The sequence below is a fragment of the Pinus tabuliformis genome, chromosome 6 (genome assembly GCF_031772625.1).
Source record: "Pinus tabuliformis cultivar Carrire ecotype Pingquan chromosome 6, CPIR1, whole genome shotgun sequence".
Taxonomy (NCBI): domain Eukaryota; kingdom Viridiplantae; phylum Streptophyta; class Pinopsida; order Pinales; family Pinaceae; genus Pinus; species Pinus tabuliformis.
The window spans coordinates 1,328,802,283-1,328,822,430 of record NC_142292.1 but is presented as its reverse complement, the minus strand read 5'-3'; the positions used below and the strand labels follow the sequence as shown (position 1 = coordinate 1,328,822,430).

Sequence of the window (20,148 nt, the reverse complement as noted above, 5' to 3'; positions counted from 1 at the left end):
TAGCTGGAAACTCCCACTCTGAATCTGCTTGTGAAATCTCCTTTTCTTGCTGTTGAAATCGCCTTTGCTCATTGTTGAAAACACCCTAGCTGAAACAACTATTCTCTTCCTCTGTTCTCTTTGCTAAAATCGCACTTTCCAAGTGAAATGACTGGTTCAATTCGTGTGATGAGGGAATGAGGCGTGAGTCTTTACATCCACAAATATTTTAATCGCCCCAAAAAATAAAAAAACACAAAAAAGGCACTTTCTCTGGAAATGCGGCCGTACGGCCTTGAAACACGTTTCAGGATGTACAGGGCCACATTTCAGCCTTGTGAAACGTGTTTCAAGGCCATACCATACACGTTTCATCGATTCCATTTTGTTTTTTGCCTGAAACAGCCTCCTGCCCAGCATTTCCTGCAACACAGGATTAAACTGATTTGAAAAAAATGTCAGTTGCCACTAAATATAATTACTGTTTATGTAATAGGTCAGCTCCATATTGGGATTTGACTTCAAGTTGGTCCATCCATCATCAACTCGGGTCAGTTCATCCAACATCAACTCAGGTTGGCTCTTAATCAAACTTGGAATAATAACCGTAGTGCCTTTCTTTGACTAAAAAGGGTGTGTTCCAAGTACGCATGGGTTTCCAAGGATAGCGCTTCCACTCAGCCACAAAAATACCAGTAGAACAAACACTGCTAAGCATCCAAGAAGAAGCACTTCAATCTGCAGTGAATATTGACATACACGGAATAAAGAAATTCCCTGAATATGGCACTCTAACTGATGAAGGAAATGATAACAGCACTGTTATCAATTACTCAAATCTGTTGTTCATCCTCATAACCCAATCCACTACAATCTGAGCATCATGATGGAAAACAAGGTCTGTCCTGCTGGTTATAAGCTCCATCAAGTGAAAGGCCATCATTGCAGTGAACAATAGATTTAATTATCCTTAGGACATGTCCCTCAAAGGAGCGCTGCAACGATGCTCACTCATCTTGTATACAGTGCTGAAATCCATGTCAAAATATGATCTGAAACTCTGGTCCTATTTGCTCCCAGAGTTGATAACAGTGGATCCATAATGGGAAAACATTCCCCTTTGGGGTGCTGAGAACCTCAAAAATATCCAAGGAATTACTGAATCTGGAAAACTCAACTTATTATAGAGCAATTCTTGAAGTTGAACTATCGATGTTCATCATAAACTTTATTCAGATATATAGCTACCATATCAAAAATGACTCATAACTGATCAGCATACTCAAAATGCCAGTGAAGCTGTTCATGCGACCAGTTGATCTAATGGGACCACTAAACATAGTCAAAACCCTAGTTTAGCCTGTTGATGGAGTTGACTTCCAGAAATCTGCCTTCACCTGCTTATCAATCAACTGATTCTTACCAAGAAAGAAGGAAGAAACCCAAGACTCTTGGGCGACTACTCCCTTGATAATATTTTCCATGTACTAATTAACTGGGTCAACACAACCACCTGAACTGGAAAATGATTGAACTCAAAAATAGATGCCGACACAAATTGGATTGAGAAACGATTACCAAATCAGGGAGCTTTTCCTCCAGCAACACTATCTGTACTGGATGCTCTTCTTGAAGTAACTTTATTATAGAAAAGAGAAATGGTCTTGCATACTGATCCAGGTGGGTGTGAACACTTTGCTGCACCTCCTTTTCAAATATAGAATCATTATTCAAAAGGTCAACAACTCATGGTCTAAATTTGGTTCCTTTCCATGAACATATTCATCATCCTTGTTAGGATTCAGTCAATAATCTTTGAAAACTGCTAAGAAGGCATCCAAAGTGGATATCTTCCCAACTGGTAGTTTTCCCTTAAACCATACTCTAGCATCATCCTTCAAGGTCTTCACAAACACATCCATCAAGAGATCCTCATGGGCAATATCAAAACAATCAGTGAGTTCAGCAGAAGATTTAAGATGTAGGCTGACTGAATCACCAGAGCTGTGGAACTTTGGAATGTGTTCCTTCCATCCTCATGCATTAAGAAGTGGATTTGGATATCCGTGGATGATTGCAAAGTTCAGAAAAACATACCTTGCAGCCAAGGGCTTTTGGAATGATACCATGACCCTGAATGACCAAATCCAAAGATGTAAACTGCCAAAAGGGGCTGAGAACAACTCCAAGCAAGGCACACTGTCCAAACAAGATTTAACTGCTTGAATACCATAGAACGATAACCAAGATGTAAACTGCCAAAAGGGGCTGAGAACAACTCTAAGCAAGGCGCACTGTCCAACAAAATGTAACTGCTTGAATATCACAGAACCATAACCAGAAAAGCGTAGCAATTTGGCCAGGATAGCAAGCAGTCTGTTCCCATCCTCCAGGATCCAACGACCAAAGGGGTCTAGGAAAAGTGATAAATCTGGCTGCTTAATATAATTAATCAACAAACATGAGGTAAGAGACACTGCAAATCACTAGTAAGAATCACCCTACTTTGTTTAAATCCCTCAAACCTTCCATCAATACTTTTGTGACAGGGCATGATGGTATGCTGGCTGATAAATGCTGTGAATTAGATCCAAATTATGAAAATAGTTCAGAAATAAAGCCATCAACCATAGTACCAATTGAGTTTGCCTTAATTTGTGGGGGTACATGCATGAAACAGTCTGAAAATTATGGCGAGTGCGTCTTCAGTATCAAGTCTGCATCCAGCTGAGAACAACTGCAAGTAAGGTGCAGTATCCCATCAAAATGTCACACGAAGATAACCAGAAAAGCGTAGCAAATAAGCTAGGATGGCAAGCAGCCTGTTTATCTTCTAATATCCAATGACCAAGGGGGACAAGGAAAGGTGATACTGAACTTAATCACCGGTACACATTGTACCACTTCTTGGTTCAAACCCCTCAAAGTCTTCCTTGACTAGTTCTCTGCTATAGCACGTGACGGTATGGAACCGAAAATTACAGAAGGCATTATCTATCTTGAGAATTTGATTTGTAGTGTCCAAAGTTTTTGATTTCAGAATGTTTATGCTATGGGGTATTCACTGGAAATTGAAATTGTTTTAATAAACAATGTTAAGGACTTGCAGAATATTAATTCTGTTTTATTATTCTGTTTGATTACAACATCTTAGGATGTAACAGTAAATCCTTTAGTCTCAATAAATATAAATTATATAAAGGTTGTTTATATAAAGTGTATAAAATTTGTATAATTTATCTCGGGGTGGTTGAGAGGATTCTTATAAAATATGCTCATATAGAATATAACAATATTTTTCACGTAAAAAATTAAAACTTAAAATGAAATATAAATCAATATACATTAAATTTTTTATTATTAATCTATAAATATTTTTTAAACATGTATATATAAACTTATGCTTTAAGTTTTTGATTAAACTTAAAAAAAATTAAAAACATATATAATAAAAAACTTTTAAAAGCTCTATCAACAATATTATTAATTTATAAAAGAGTTAAAATATATATTTTTCAAGCTAGGCTGAAGCTCCAATGGATGTGGAGATTGGATGCTCTTTGGGATAATTTAATTACCCCCAAAAAGGTGGCTTCCGTCCTCAATCCCTCCTCCCTCCTCTTGAGGTTTGAACCTAACTTGGTAACTTTATGGGGATTAAATCCCACACAAACAAATCAATCAACACTTCATATATATATAAAATATACTCTCAAACTTTTCACTAATTTTAAAAATTCATCTGCTATCTCTGTGAGAATAGGAACATCGAGGATGAAAACCACTTCCTCTTAGAGTGCCATGCGTACAACCACATTAGATCTTAGTTTCATAATCTTTGTCGCAACACTGACCTTCCTAGTCTTTTACAATGTCAAAATTATAGTGAGCTTGGGAGGCTTCTCTCCAAGCTTTTTGAGCATAGGAATAAAATTCTTAAATCAAACTAAATAATTTGTCTCTTTAGGTCCGATAGACCAAAGTTTGGTTTCAGTAGAAGTTAACCACCATCATCATCACATATATATATATATATATATATATATTCTCAGACTTTTCACTAATTTTAAAAATTCTGAAAAAATATTGAAAATATTGAAAACATAGACGAGTTTTAGAAATTAATAAAATTCAAAAACATAGTATAACAAAGATATACGCTAATGAGTAAAGTTCTAAAATAAAAAAAATATATATAGAAGTTGAAAACTTATCTAACTTTAAAGTTAATAAAATTTACAAAATTAAAAGTCTCTATGGAAATAAAATAATATAACGACTATGAGATTGACCGAAATTAAAAAAATTTAAAACATGCGAGTGACGCAATCTTAGACGGAAATCCATTTACGACTGTCATGCAGGGCACTCCAAAATTTCACAGGTCGTTTCAACCTTTGTTAAGCGGCTGTAAAGATCATATCTAAATGGGGTATCTATTACCGGTCTAAATATCAGTGCCCACAGTATTACTGGTTTTCTTTGGGTTCAGTGGGGTAATCTCGAATTATTCACCATCAGAGATTGCATAGGCAATTAGGAATTTGAGAAAGCTCCATAGAGTTGGAGTTTGACATACTCGTAGCAGCACCCTAAATATTCTGAAGTATCCATTGTCATACTTACCAATTTAGAGTGTTTCGTACCCGCTCCAAAGCTCCTGGGAGAGGGGAAATGTTGGATACGTGCTCCGCAAGCTGCTGGAGCCGTACCTATGCAACATCGCTAATAAACATTGATTGATCCCGTTTATCAACGTTTCCTGTTCAAGCTAACTTGCTTCAGAACTTGAGCATGCCAGTGATAAAATGTCTTCTTGATCATAGATAAAATCCTTTGGCTATTATGGGCTGCATTGTCGAATTTGTTTCATTCAAAAAGTACATGGGCATAAAAATAGGCCATGTCGGCAGGAAGGATGTCAGTTTAGAGGTTTCTCCCTATCAAAGTGCCAATCTTATTGTTGACTTACCTTTTCTAAAATTATGTTGATATTGCATTATATTCTTTTTCTTCTTCTTCAAAGGCTGTTAGATGTCACTGAACTCCTTTTAGAGGATATATTTATGTACGTCTGGTTGCTTTAATTTTCTAATTAATTGGTCAACATAATGAAACTATGATCATGTAAAGCAATTAAGAAGGGAAAGTGAGAATAAAGAGAATTATTTGTCTTGCTGTGCACACATATTTTTGTTGCATTCATCCAAGGTTCTCTTTGATTTTGCAACTACATGAAATCATTGTATCGCTGTAACATCCAAGATGGGTCCAAGCTGAGCATGCCATCTTGTACATCAGTATTGATTTTATGCAAATTTGTCCTTAAAATCTCAATATTTAAATTTCGTTTTTGTTGTTTGATGTCTCGGGGCTATTTATGCAGTTCATTTGCTACTGCACTGCGTGGATGGTGGTTTGCATCATCAAGTGAGCGTGTTGTTGCTCGACTGAGAAAGGATTTATTTCGACATCTTATTAACCAAGTGAGAAATATTTATCCATGGTTGTTTTTGTAAATCTTAAATACATTTAATCTTTTTGCATCAATGTGTGATGCTTTATTTTTAATTTATCTTAGGAGATCGCATTCTTTGATGTCACACGAACTGGGGAACTTCTTAGTCGTCTTTCAGAAGATACACAAATTATTAAAAATGCAGCAACTACGAATCTCTCAGAGGCTCTCCGCAATCTCACAACTGCATTGATAGGCCTTGGCTTTATGTTTCAAACATCTTGGAGGTTAACATGTAAGTATTTCTTGTTGAATCTTTAATATTCATAGAGCTATTAAAACAATGATGAACCTCTAGTCGTTTGGTTTAGTCTATGATTATGTATACGTTAGTAAAACCTAATGAATAGACTAGAGGATTCAATTTATTTCTCTTAGGCTATAGCTATTGCAACTCTATTTTTGATGTATAAGAGCCATGAAAGAGCTATACGATTTCTTCATATTGGAAACACTATATTTAAAATCATTGGTGATAATTTAAGTAGGAAAATGAATTGTTGATGAGGAAAAGAATTCCCTTATTTTGGAGCGTCAATGCTCCTTTGGACTACTATAGAACTAAGTGGCACTACTATTGAGGTTTGGATAATGCTAGTTAGGGTGCTCTCAATTGGTGTCATTCAAATCATCTTTCACCTAGAAGTGTTTAGCTTGCATGGTGATCATTGTTGATTCACACAAGATTCCACGTGCCACATGCTCCCTAGTAGGAGATTAAGCCAATAACGCTTTTAGCTTCTAGGACATTTCAATCTAGTGAGGAAGATTAATCTCATTGCGTAGTAGCACAATTCTTATATTGCTCTCCACAACCTTGTCTTTCATAATTTAGGCTTGTCCCCGTTTTGCTTTCCACTATTGCAAAATTAATTTTGCTTTCCCTTTGTTTTGGTTGCTGCAATGTTTTAGTTTGCCAAGTTGTACCTTGCCTTTGCATTCAACAATTGTCCAAAAGGTTTACTTATTTGGGAAGTCTTGCATCTATGACTCTTTGCAACTTCTTGAAGTATTTAATCACTGTTGCCGTCCTTCCTCCTCTTGAGGTGGTTTTGTATCCACCATAATTAACCCATCATTTGAACCTTATAATAGAAGCCTATGCCATGCTAATACACTACCAAATGGAAGGATCTTATCTATGCTCATAAATGAGAAATCACAATTAATTCACCTCCATGGATGTGTTAGAGTGCCTTGGTTGTCGTTGCCAAATGGCATGAAATGTTCTTAGTAGATGAAGGTGCTCCATTGTTTTTCATGATATGGGTAGTGCTATCGAGGTTACACATATAGTTACGAGATTTCTTAGAATGCATTTTTGCACCAACATGTAATTTTATATGCCATGAGCTTGCAAGGTTGTTCAACCCATTACCTCAAAAGGTAGTTTTCCTCAATGCCAATCTATTTGAAGACCTCAATGAACTTGTATACATTTGGGTGAGGGAGTCGATCTTATTCACCAACTAATTTTGTACTCAACCTCCTAAGCACCTATTTCAGGGTCCAAAGCGCAGACCATGGAATTGAGGACTATCCTTTGATGGCCAAGGTGTAAAAGGCTGAAATTCGTGTTGTTGAGTATGTCTAGGGTTAAGCCTCTGGAGCCTCACCCATGGTAGATAATGAAGTTTGAGTGAAGATTGTAAAGAAGGGAAAGATCCTCAAGTCCAAAAAGCTAAGCAAATTTTGGTACTTGACTTTGGCTGACCCCTTGGAAAATTGTTCACACAATTGTGGCAAAATGCTAGTTGGGGCCTTCTAGCCCATCTCTTATGAAGGAGTTGGGGGTTATATGGTCCTGTCTCCATCCATATGCCTAAACTCTTAGTTGACTCTTGATTGGGAATACTCTAAAAGGAAACCAAAGAATAAAACCCTAAAAGATTACTTTTTTTTGTAGATGCAAAGTGTGACCTCTACAATTGCTTTCAACTCCTTTGTGGGCTTGGGAGATGAGGTGATGATGAATTTTCATGTTGAAATGTGGCAATGAAGATTGTATCATGGAATTTGAGGCCTTATAAATCCTTGCCTCAAATCCATGGTTTGAATAGTATGTGAATTTGTTTTTGAGTTAGATATTTTGTGTTTGTAAGAAGTTAAAGTTAGTTTGATTATGCAAATTATCCTTTTGGTAATTTGGTTGAATGTTGTCGTTTTTTACTAGTCATGTTGAAGGTAAAGGAGGTGATGCCATACTATTCTCCTAAAAGGTTGTTGGTGTTGTCAGTGGACATGGTATTGATCCAACAAGTTGATTGTTTTCCTAGACAACCAAGTCTTAGGATCAACCAACATATATAACCCAAATGATGTGGATGAGATAACGATCATGTGGGAGTGGCTAGTAGATGAGCTCCCAAATTAGTTGTTGTGTGAAGACTTAACAATGTTGAGAGTCAAGATAAAGAGGGATTGCTACTTGTCCAGGTGTTGCTAAGGGAGAAAATTGCCTAGATGGCTTGAAGGCTAGGTGTTGGTGGTATTGTCAGGAATCTCTTGAGTTGGGGTTTGCTTGGTCCAATTACTTGAAAGGCAATGAAGACATTTGAAGTAGTCAAACTGAGCCATGCCTACAGGGAAATTCCTTTTCCTTTATGTTGTAATTGAAGAAGCCTTATTCGAGTTTTAAGAGAGCTTTCTCTTTCTGATCACTAGCCTATTGTTTTTTCATCTATCGGGAATTGGCAAAATCAAAGCCCCAAAGTCTAGAGTTATGCTTAATGTATTCCATTTCAAGAAACTAATCTGTATTGAATCCATCAAATGCATGTTAATTTTCCTATGAACCAAACACTCGACAACCCATTGACCTAGTAGATCATAGAGTTACTGAATGAATGCACAACTAGGTTCTTAACTTTAATTAGCAGAAGCAATAAACATAACCAATCCAAATTCTGCCCAATCAAATCAGTTCTTCATTAAAATTGTTCAGAACCTACTTTGGTTCCCATCTTGGGATAATGGCCCAACTAAAGAAATTATATACACAACAACTGGATTTGGTTCAACTAGTCAAGCCCTCCTTAAATGATTTGGAATTTGGATCTCCTTATTGCCCTTTTCCCGAACGCAACTAGAATGGAAGTCCTTCTCCACTCATCATAGAGATAACTCTCCGTTCTATTGTTTGGTATGTCTTCTCTCACTTCATAGCCTTGTTTTATAACTTTACATTGAGCTATAACTTTACGACCAAGATTAGATCTTGCCTCACTTGAGATCAAGGGTTGAGATTAAAACATAATCACTAAAATAATTATCTTACTTTTCCTAAGTTTACTTTAGCTCAACTAGCCTACATAATAATTATGTGCTTTTTTAAGGTAAGAATTAGTCTAATTACAAATGCAACTTGCTCACACTAGAGCAAGTGTTTTAAGAGATCTTGGATGACTTTTGCATGCCTAGACACTTAGGCCTGTGCAAATATACTCGCCCAATCTACAAACATCAACAATGCATTCAAAAATCTATTGCCTTGGCCCAAAGGCCCTACAGGATAGATAGTTTGGTGGGAGGATGATGCTAGTTGGATCATTGCTTTCTGGCAGCACTATAGGAAGTAGAAACTCGTTGTTAGAAAAATGGAGAATCTAGTTGTGATAGAGGAACTCAAGCAATTGTCTTGATAATTGTAGCTTACCCCTTTTAATGAGCAACCCATGCTTGAGTTGTGAATATGAGACATTTTTTGTACGTTGAGATGCTACATTTTTTGTAGGTTGAGATGCTACACTAGCTTAAGATGGACAATTGATCATCTAAGGCCTTATTCAAAGACTTAATAATGAAGGAGGTGGGGAAATGTTTGAAATCTATCGAATCCTAAAGGGCACATGACATGTAAAGCCCTGAAATTTTTAACAAGATATAATTATCCCAAATATAAGAATTTATCAATTTGTAGTTGAGTACATACCTAATGTTAAAGTACCTACCTGGTGGAAGATGCTTCTGATTTGCTCCAGTTCCCGCTCTGGTTACCAAAAAACCAAAACCTCCCAGCCAAGCTAGGTACAGTATCAGTACCCAGCCCCAAAATACTTCAAATTCGAAATATTTTGGCCCCCGTGCCCAAAAGTCTCAAGAATAGCTGCTCAATCTCCATTAATCTCTGCATCTTCCTCTTATTAGTACCTCCTCTGCCTCCCTTTGTTTTCCTTTCCAACATTCCCCCCTTTCTACAATACCCTTCCTCCTTTTATGTCCTTCCCAAACTCCTCCACCGCTTCCCTTTTCTTTATCATTTTAATTTGATAAGTTCATAAGTTGTAGAGTCGGTCATCGCCTTCTCCCTTTCCAATTTGCTGACCATGCAATCTTATTTATATAATATCTCCTTTATCATAATGTTAGGTTTCACTTTTATTTAAATCGAATTATTTTCATAGTATTTTGGTTTTATATATATTATTCTCTTTATTACATTCACCATTTAATATATATAAATGTATACTTTCCTTTAACTTTATATAGTAGAATTATATATATGTATTATGTTGGTGGTACGTATATCATATACCCTACTATATTCTTGTTAGTTAGGTATTCATTTCAATAGTTAATTCATTACCTAAATACAGACATTTTTTATTATTAACTATTATATATACTAGTGCAGTGCAGGTGATGCATGCATATGTAGCTATCATATGCATGTCTCGTGTGCATGCTAATATCTCTCTGTCTCTTTTAAGATGGGTCCTTACATGACAAATCAAGAAATATTGAAAGAGAATTTGTAAACCATTATAAGGTTATTTTCTAGTCCCAAGAGATGATGGAAAAATGAATAGTGGCCATGTTGACGTGCATTGCTCACATTTTCTTTCTCCAAAACATTAGAGACTTTGTGATCAGGAGTCAACGTCGAATGAGTTGATAAAAACCTTGAAAGAGATGGTTGATGGCAAGTCTCTAGGTCTAGATGGCTACCCATCTAAATTTTACAAAGCCACATGGTGCTTTACTGAGCGTAACTTGCTTTAAATGTATAAGGAGTCTATACATAACCAATCATTAGGGAATGGCATAAATAAGGGGTGTATAAAGTTTATCTCTAAGCTTGGAGACTTTGTGTTAAATGCCAATTGGCATCCAATCACATAGCTAAATATTTTGTACAATATATTCACCAAAGCCTTGATGCTACATTTGAAGCATATTCTCACGAATATTATGAGGCTTAAACATGTTGGAAATCCGGAAGTTTTTCAATTTTATCTTAGATTTCCATTACATGATAATTACTTCTGAGTTTGTTTATTCTGTTTTCTTTCTTCATCAAGCAATTACCATAAAACATGAAGATCATAGAAGACAATAGAACACAAGATATAGGCTCCAAGCCAGGGCAAAACCCCTCCAAGGGGAAAACCCAAAAAATATCTTCTTATAGAATCAAATCAAATGAGATATCCAAGACCCATAACCACAGAAATTTCCACCTCTAGATGCCAAGTCAAATCATTCTTCCTTCCAGCAGATTCACCAACAAGAAACCAACAACAAGAGATGTACCAAGGTAGATCTTCTTCCAGACTTTGGCCTTCCTCATCTTCTCCATCTTCTTTGATATTTCAGACCAAAAACATCCAAGTGTGTGTGTCCAAATGAGCTCCATCTATCCTCTATTTATATAGTTCAGAGGGGTGCGAATAGACATGTCCATTAGGGCAAGGCCGACTTGACATGTAGGCCGACTTGGCATCTAGAGGGGTTTTTGTCCCAAAATTTACATTTAAAAATTTCTTTTCCATTTTCTTTTACAATAGGTCCAAAATAGGACTTTGACTCAAAAACCTAAAAGCACAAAGAACATGCTTATATAGAAAATAGTAATAATTTTTCTTTTTCTTTTCTTTTGCTTTTTACATGATATACACAGTGGTACAATTTAGAGGCAATATTTCATGAAGTAACATACCAAAAAAGGGGAATAAAATAGACCCTCTAGAGGAATCAAAACCCTAATCCCCAAAAAGAGAAAAAACAATTGCACTAGACAGACCAAAAACCCTAAACCCCCAAGAAATGGAGAAATCAACGCTTTGAACAGATCCATATCTAGAATATGTTTTTCAAATAGTAAACACATGCTTCAATAGAGCAAAGATGCTTCATTAGAGCCTGCTATATTTTAGGCAATGCTATCCCATGTATAATTGGATGGAGTGGGAAAGAAGCTTGGGACTAAAGACCATGTTCATCAAATCTGATTTCAAAATTGTAGACCATGGGTGGGTTGGGATTTAGTCAAAGTCGTAGAGAACCCTTTTGCTTTTCATGCATTTCCCAAGGCATAGTGGGAGGTTATTTTCAAACAATAATAAGAAAATTGACCAAGAGATTATCAAGACTATCGCTCTTGTTTCCAAGTTCTAGATGTGCAACAAAGAGTTGTGTGGCATGCATGTTATTTATTTCTCATGTTGGGTCCCATCTATTAGATCTCGTCAATGATTTCAAACGTAGTTTTTAATTTTTTTTATGGGCTAATGCAAAGGGAGAAAAGGGATTCCATCATGTTAGCTAGAATCTTTGTTGTGCTCCTCAAGACTTGGGAGGAATGGGAATTATCTCTACATGCACGCAAGCCTAGGTGCTAAGTGCCAAATGGGATCACTGGGGAAGTGGAAAGCCATGAAGCTTGGAACACTTGAGAAAGTGCATTACTTCTAGTGCCCTCTAGGTCAAAGGATTTGGAGTGTTCTTACTTTAGAAACTCTAGTAATTATGCCTACCTTGGTAATTATGTCCTATTTTATAATTTAACCAGAGACTAAAATTTAACAATTCATTTTGCAAGTACTTACCTGGAACTTTTGTTTGAAGGTGTTTCTGGGCTGTTGTCGCTCCCGCTCCTGTTACCAAACTTACCCTTTCCTCCAGCCTATTTGGGATCAACCTATTTGGTTCCCAAATCTAGAAGAGTTCAAAATTGAGGTCTTTTAGCTCTAGTGACCAAAGCTCCAAGAACAAATAAGGCTTAATTCCTCCTCTATTTGTGAAATTCTCGGTACTCCTCTATGTTAGAAAATTAGAAAGGCAAAAATATTTTCTTATATAGATAATTACCTGCGATTCTTTTATCTTTATTTTGTTCTTTATCTTTTAGGTCATCAAGCAATTACCAAAACAATAACACAAGGACAACAGATGTAGGCGGACAACCAGGGAAAAACCCCTATCTAGGGGAAAACCCAGTCAACAATTCTTCCTTCAATAGTTTCTCGAGATAATCCAAGACTCTAGACCCAGATAGAGACTCCCTCCACACCAAGTCAACCCTCAGTCCTTCGACCTAGCAGCATCAGCAACAACATCAACCTAGTAGCAGCGTTGACCCAGCAGATGTAGCAATAACAACGTCGACCAAACTTGGAAGACTTCGATCTCCCTTGATACGCCTCGGAATTGAGTGAGAGTTGACCCAAAATTTTGATCTCGAGGCCTTCTATCTTTCTCCAGAAACTCACACTTCTTTTTAGCTCCTTTTCTAGCCCTTAACCAACTTTGCACTTTTCCAGCTTCCAGCTTCAGAGATCAAACTATGTGAGAGAGAATGAGATGCACTAAATGAATTTGAACTCCTTGTATTTATAGCCTTCTGGGGAGGTCGAATTACTTGTCTTGAGGCCGACTTGATCTTCTTTAGGCCAAGTTGGTGAGGAGGAGACTAAATTCATTTTTGACTAAAAAATAATTCCTTTTACATGAACCGAAAGCCCAAGAAGGGTCTCTTTAAATGTACAATGACTCTAATGACTGAATAAATCCTGGAAGTCCTCAATGGGGACTTTGACATAAAACATGATGACCCAAGCATGAAAGCCATGCTGTAATAAGTCATAATAATAATAAACATATTTTCTTTATTCTTTTGATAAGTACATCTCAAATATATTTATGAAGACCGAACCTAGTTACAAATTTCAACACTCTGTCTGTGAAATTCTTAGTACTCCTCCTTTGTCTGTGACAGACCAAAACAAGACTTCCTCTCTCAAAGAATTTCCTCTCTTAAAGAATTTTTCTTCCCCTCTTCTTGTGCTCCCTCCTGCCTCTCTATATTTACTCCTTAGCGGTCACTGCTTCTTTACCAGCTAAATCCACCGCTACCCTATATGGTGACACCTTAAATCCTTTTGTTAAAGTGCTATGACACTTGCTTATGGTATTGTATGTTGACATGTGCATTAGATTTATTTTTAGAATTAATATTTATTTATTTATATATAAATGTCCTAATTGACGTTAAATTTTACGTTTATATTCATAACCAAATTTACTTTATAGTTTAAATTTATATCATTGAGATTATTTAGAGTATTGCTTGTTAATTATGACGCAATGAGCAATATGGGTGGTGTTGGGTAAGGGTGTAAATTCAATCTGAAGGAGTGTCGTGTTATTTAATATTTTATAGTCAATCTAAAATGTATACTAGTGCAGTGCATGCGATGCATGCATATGTAGCTATCATATGCATGCCTCGTACGCATGCTAATATTCCTATGTTCCCTGTAATTCAATGGGTCATAACATATACCCCTCCTTCAGAAAACTTTGTCTTGAAGTTAGGGTTCATATAATATATCAATAATTACTTTAGCGATTAGTGTAATCATGTAAGGATTGTGTCCCATAATTGAATTTTAATTTAATGTGAGGATACTTTAAAATTTGTGTTTTGAGCACTTATAGTTTTACAACCTTAATAGTCATGCCTTGCCCAGGGCGGGCTTCCAAGCTATTCTAGAATCATCCTATCCTTCCTAATTTCTTCCGCTTCCATCCTATCCATCCTCTACTGGAATATGCCATGGCGTCAGCTATACTGATCTAACTATTCATAAACCTTAAAGGTGATAGCATCGACTATATTGACCTAATTTTCCAGTATGCATCTGGAAGTAATCATCACACGTCTAGGGGAACGTGATTCGCACAGTCCTCCCATGACTCTAGGTTTTGGAGGATAAACGGTGGGCAACATCTCCACCCCTCCTAGTAGGACCAGTGTCAACACCTTATCATGGAATCTCATTGAGCATCAATTGTTCTTGGATTTTTGTCATCACGTGGTCAGTTTGGTAACGACACTATCTGTAATGTAAACACTTGCCCACACATTATAACATATGCATGAATATATTAAAAGCCAATTGTATTCAAATTTCAGATAACAATTTTCTATGCATTCTTAATAACCTATCATCTATGATATTGATCTTTGAGTTCATATAACATACTTGGCTACGTTTAACCAATATATTTGTAAGTTTTTGTTCACATTTAGTAGTCAAATGTAGTCATTCTTTTATTTCCATCTCATCATTCATGTTGATATGTAAAATAAAAATTATAGATATCACATCCATAACCTAATTCATAATTTATATTAGTATCCATGTACCAACAATGTTAAGCATAATTATTTGAAATCATTCTTACGTGTATTGATTGTGCATGAGACTGATGGCTTTGGATTGCTAACTGAGTGGTGAACTTCAGTACCATCATCAATTGCACTGACACTTGATATTTGATCTTACCAGCACCTATTGTTATGTCCCAAACATTCATTGATCTGCATGTTTTTGATCCAGTAACAACTAGCTGGGTTGTTATCTTATTTCATAACAAAAATGAATCATCCTCCCTATCAGCCTTCAATCTATTGTTTCCATGAATGAAGCATCATATGGATAGTCTTTAGCAAAGACAGATCTCAATTCATTTCTTTTAACAATAATATTGCTTGTTGTTCTTTCCTTATTATTATTATTATTTTCTAATTGAAATACCTAGATCAGAACATGGTATACAACAACATTAGGGACATATCCTGTATTCAACATTTCCTCTAACAGTAATACACCATCCATTGCTCTATGTTTAAATGGTAGTGCTCTTTCAATACCTCAGCACTATGGGTTGTATTTATGCTCATGGAATCTGTTCTTAGGGTGTATTAATTCACTATAAGGACTGCTAAATTAGGTCTGAATGTTGTCCCAATAATCATTCCTTGAAAAGCTAGTGCAAAATGTCATGCCAAAGTGATAAGCATTGCACATAAATTTCCTTTCTCTGTCCTGAAGCCCATGTCTTGTATTGAGTTCCAATGCTTTTGTTCACAACAGAAAATATGTAGCTTTATCCCTTTTCCTTTTTTTTTCCACAATATCTCTTATGGCTAATTTGCACTAGTTTTAATATTCATTCTACAAATTCACTAGATCCTTGTTACCTTTCCAGCGAAGTCACCTGACACGGGGATTTGGGATTCATAGGATATGGGGATTCGAGTGTTGGATTCGGACACGTTGACCCCCCGGAACAGGACACATAGGATTCTTATATATTATTTTATTATATATATATATATATATATATATTAAAAAGTAGATATTTCTTACACAAATTCTCATTAATGATACAAATTCATTGATTTCAAACATAGATCTTCATCTAGATGTTAGTTTAACTGTTTACAAAGTAAGTTAGTAACATTATAGCATGCATAGTACATGCAAAATTCAAATATCTGCATAAACCCTCACAAACCTCATAATTCCTCATAAACCTCATAAACCCTCCCAAACCTCATAAACCCTCATAAACCCTCACAAACCCTCCCTCATAAACCCTCATAAACCTCATAAACCCTCCCTCATAAACCTCATAAACCCTCACTTTTTTGGGATTTGAATCCCAAAATCAGGACACGAAGTGTCCTAACGGGACACGACCAGGATTCGATGGTGTCTTGTTAGGACACGTGGTGTCCCATTTTAGGATTCGAATTCCCATCGAATCGTGTCGGATTCGTGGGATTCGGACACGTGGCCTGTTTTGGACAAATCCGGTTTCATAGCTTTCCAGTGTACCTCTAGTGTCTAAGTTTTACCACTCTTTACTTTCATTCTGTTATTACTAATCTAACATTCAACATGTATTTCCATGGTTGTTTCAGATTTATGCCTCACTTTGCTATAGAAGTACCTTTGTCTCCCCTCTCCATGTACTTCCGTTTGACCATCCTTTTCATCAAGCCAATGTTCTCAGACTTTACCACAACAGAAGATAAGGCAACATAACCCACAAATTGGAACCAAATGCATTGCTATGTTGACATCATTTTATATTTCAAACCAAGTATCCATTAAGTCCCAATCTTTATCCTTCATCCAAGATAGGGGAGTCTTTTGAAGAATCTGAGTTCAGCCTTTTACCTGTGAATTCAATTATTCTCTCCATAATGTTAAATTCAACATATTCATGAATTAACTTACCACTTAGTTTAATTGAAGTGTTCTTTTAAGAGTTTATGAGGTAGAATCAACAATGGCAAGGTTATGATATGCTCCAATAATATATGGAACTAAAATAGTGAATTGGGTCCAGGAAGTTGTTTCCTTAACAACATAACATGGATTGAAGATATTTTCTAGGGAGCATGGAATGTTAAAGAGGATCAGGTATTCAACTTGATCTGGCTACTTGCAATGTCCTCATCATCTCCCTAAGAAAGCAAAGGAAAGCAACAAATTTTATGATGAGAAATACCAAGATAGATTTATAATTGATCATAGTCATAGCATAGCCCATATATGATAGGGACAATGTTAGGGACACTGACATGGTGTGCTTCAGTGATGAGGATAGACATTCTTGTTGAAGCTCAATGGTAGATTTTCCTTGACATTCATGATACCTGGTGGCCCAGTCTCAAGGACCTGAGACTTTCATTGATTAGTACCTGAGCTCTTACATCATATTATTCCAGGGTTGAGTAAACCATCCAGCTTGTAGATGCTATTTTGGCATATGGGTGAATGATTAAGCCCGAAGGTATTGATCACCTCCTGCAGTGCCATTTAGGAAGCACTGCAACTTGTAATGGTGAGCTGTCCAGACACTTTTAGTCAACAAGATGCTTCAGAAGGGACACTGGGCTTAGATTTATAATTTTTTTTTAACAAAGTTACCATCCTATGCATGAGTTTTGACAATTCGACTATTCAGCTCCTTATCCTGTGGCTGATTCATGCAGCTAGAGAAATGATTTTTCAGGTCAGGATGTGACAGAATTTGACTTTCAATGATTATCCACAGAATTCTAATCTATAGCATGCACTTTTGAAGTGAATGGATCTACTTGTCATGCCAGATTTAAAAGGAACAGTCCAATCCTTTATTAACTATCCTGTAACAGTATATAAATACTTTCTTATGCAGATATAAAGGAAACAAAAGTTAAAAAAAAACTTGTGACAATTGCAAAATCTTCAGTTTCGCAAGATACCCTTGGAAGGCTAGTAGTAGGAATTGTTGAGTTTCCACGATCTTGGGTCTAGGATAGAATCTTAAAATCTCTGACGCTACAAAACCAAGAATCTCAATAGAACTACTTTGCACAATGGAATATAAACAACAGTAAATCACACGTGCACAAAATATGGATTTTTTTACAATTTTCAACCCAACTTTGTTATATTAAACAACATATAATACAATAGTCTAGGGCTCCCGTACCAAGGATAATGGCCCTCATACATCCATTAGTACAAGATACAAAACTGGGGCTTGGTGTCAGTACATCGACGACCAATCTGCCTTCAACAAGATACTCTGACCATTTTGCTAATGAAGTTGACTCTCTCAGCTCCCTTGGTTGTACCCTGTACCTTCCCGGTTCTTTGGCTCCCGATTTGCAGCTCCTGCCTCTATCAATGCTCCAAGTCCATCTGGCCACTGAACCTTGGCTATCAATTTGCTCACTAGTTGATTGTTCTTCCATCAACACATCAACACATCAACACATCGAGACTCCTGTCGAGTTGTTCACAACTCCACTTGTTCACAACTCTCAATTTTCCCACTATTGCTCCTTAGCTACTTAGGGACTTCAGCCCACTATGGTCTTCCTGTGTTGCACCAATGAAGACCAACATAGGGCACAAAGGGCTGCCACCTATCACTGCAAGATGTCCATCTCCCACAATGAACACGGACTAGGAGGACTTCCCATCATCTATTGTAGAAGTCCTTCTCTACACACAAGTCTAGGGCTCTACAAACTTCTCTTGGTTGATCAGACCCTTGAGCTCAACAACTCCCACTCTAGCAATTACTTCTGTCGATCAAAGTGTTGCACACCAGGCTCCAACTTAGACACTAGCACATTGTCCTCCAATAGACCATAAGTTCCCAATCCACTTTCACACTTGGTCCACTCTCACACTACCCTCCAATAGTCCACGAGTGACCAAGTCCACATTGTAGCATCTGCACCGAGTTAGGGCATCCTCACACCTAGGAGACCCTTCTATTGACTGCCAACAAACTTCTCATCAACTGCCCTTTGCTTCTGCAATAGAGGAGCTATTGCAATAATCTAGGCACCAATCTTGACTCTAGAAACTTCCCATTGGTTAGGACTTCTAACCTCCACATCAGCGCTCCATCCTTGGCTTCCACAGTCCGCTCATAAAATGATCCAATACTGATCACTACTTTACCCAACACTTAGTAATAATGAAGAAGGCACATACCTTGAAGACCACTGTTCAACATTACAGAACATTGATTACTGGTTAGGGCACAACTGCAGACCATATTCTTCCACCATATGTGGTCAATTTTTCTCCATAAAACTGCGACTCCTCCTCCTCTACAATGCTGAATACTTCACTGTGTGAATGTGCTCCTACAACTCCCGGTTTATGGTTTGCTTGACCCTCAAACTAGCCATTACAGGCCTACGACCTCATCATCACAAGACAATCTTTATTTCAGATTGTTTAGAGAAGAAATACAACTTGAAAATAGTCCCACATGTGAAAATTCAGGATCCCCGAATCACTATTGAAGCAACTGATTATATTTCTCCTACTGAATCAAGTTCTTTATAGTATTATATGGTAAAAATTGAAATAAATACAATTTCAACCTTCACAACTTAAATAATATGTGGAAACAAGAACTGAGCAAGAAAGAAATAGCACACACAAGTGACATTGTTGTTTTTGGACAAATGTCCCTGGAAAAACCTAATGTGGGAAAAACGGTGTAACAACTGAGGATTTGTATTATTATGTAGTAATTTCTGAGTACGATTCTTCGGATGCCCAAACTGGCAATCCTATACAGAGATCTAACTGGGCAAAAAGGTAGTGATGATCTTACCTTGTCACTGGGAAATCCGACACTAATTTGTGTTAGAGATGAGCCTTTACGCAATACTGCATCACAGCCATGCAGTTACTGCATCACTGTTGCTATAACTGCGTTGCACCTCCTCTCGATCCTTTGCTCGTTGGAAACTTCGGCCCTCTGGCCTCCCGGTCTCACACCCCGGCTCCGACACTAGATCCCCACTGTTCCCCAATAGAAATATAAAATCCCTCTAAAGCTCTACGCTGCCACAACGTAGCTCTACGCTGTCTCTGCATGACCCAACGCTGCCTCTGCGGACTACTCTTTGCCCTCTCTGCCTTGCACTCTCTGGATCAGGAAAACTTCCTCTGAAAAATTATCCCTGCTCCTCACTGCAAGAAATCTCCTCGATCACCTTCTTCGGCAACTGCTGCGCTACTCTCTTGAGAAAAACGATCTCTGATCTCTCACCC

At 37.1% G+C, this 20,148-nt stretch overlaps 1 protein-coding gene across 1 annotated transcript in view; it reads left to right on the top strand.

Moving 5' to 3' along the window:
• The window catches only part of ABCB27 (transporter associated with antigen processing protein 2), a 231,003-nt gene that overhangs the window by 122,037 nt on the left and 88,818 nt on the right, over positions 1-20,148 (top strand). Inside the window, exons 6-7 of the mRNA XM_089426388.1 lie at positions 5,366-5,465; positions 5,561-5,732. Of these exons, the coding sequence (XP_089282514.1) occupies positions 5,366-5,465; positions 5,561-5,732 (272 nt within the window). The remainder of the gene's footprint in view (positions 1-5,365; positions 5,466-5,560; positions 5,733-20,148) is intronic.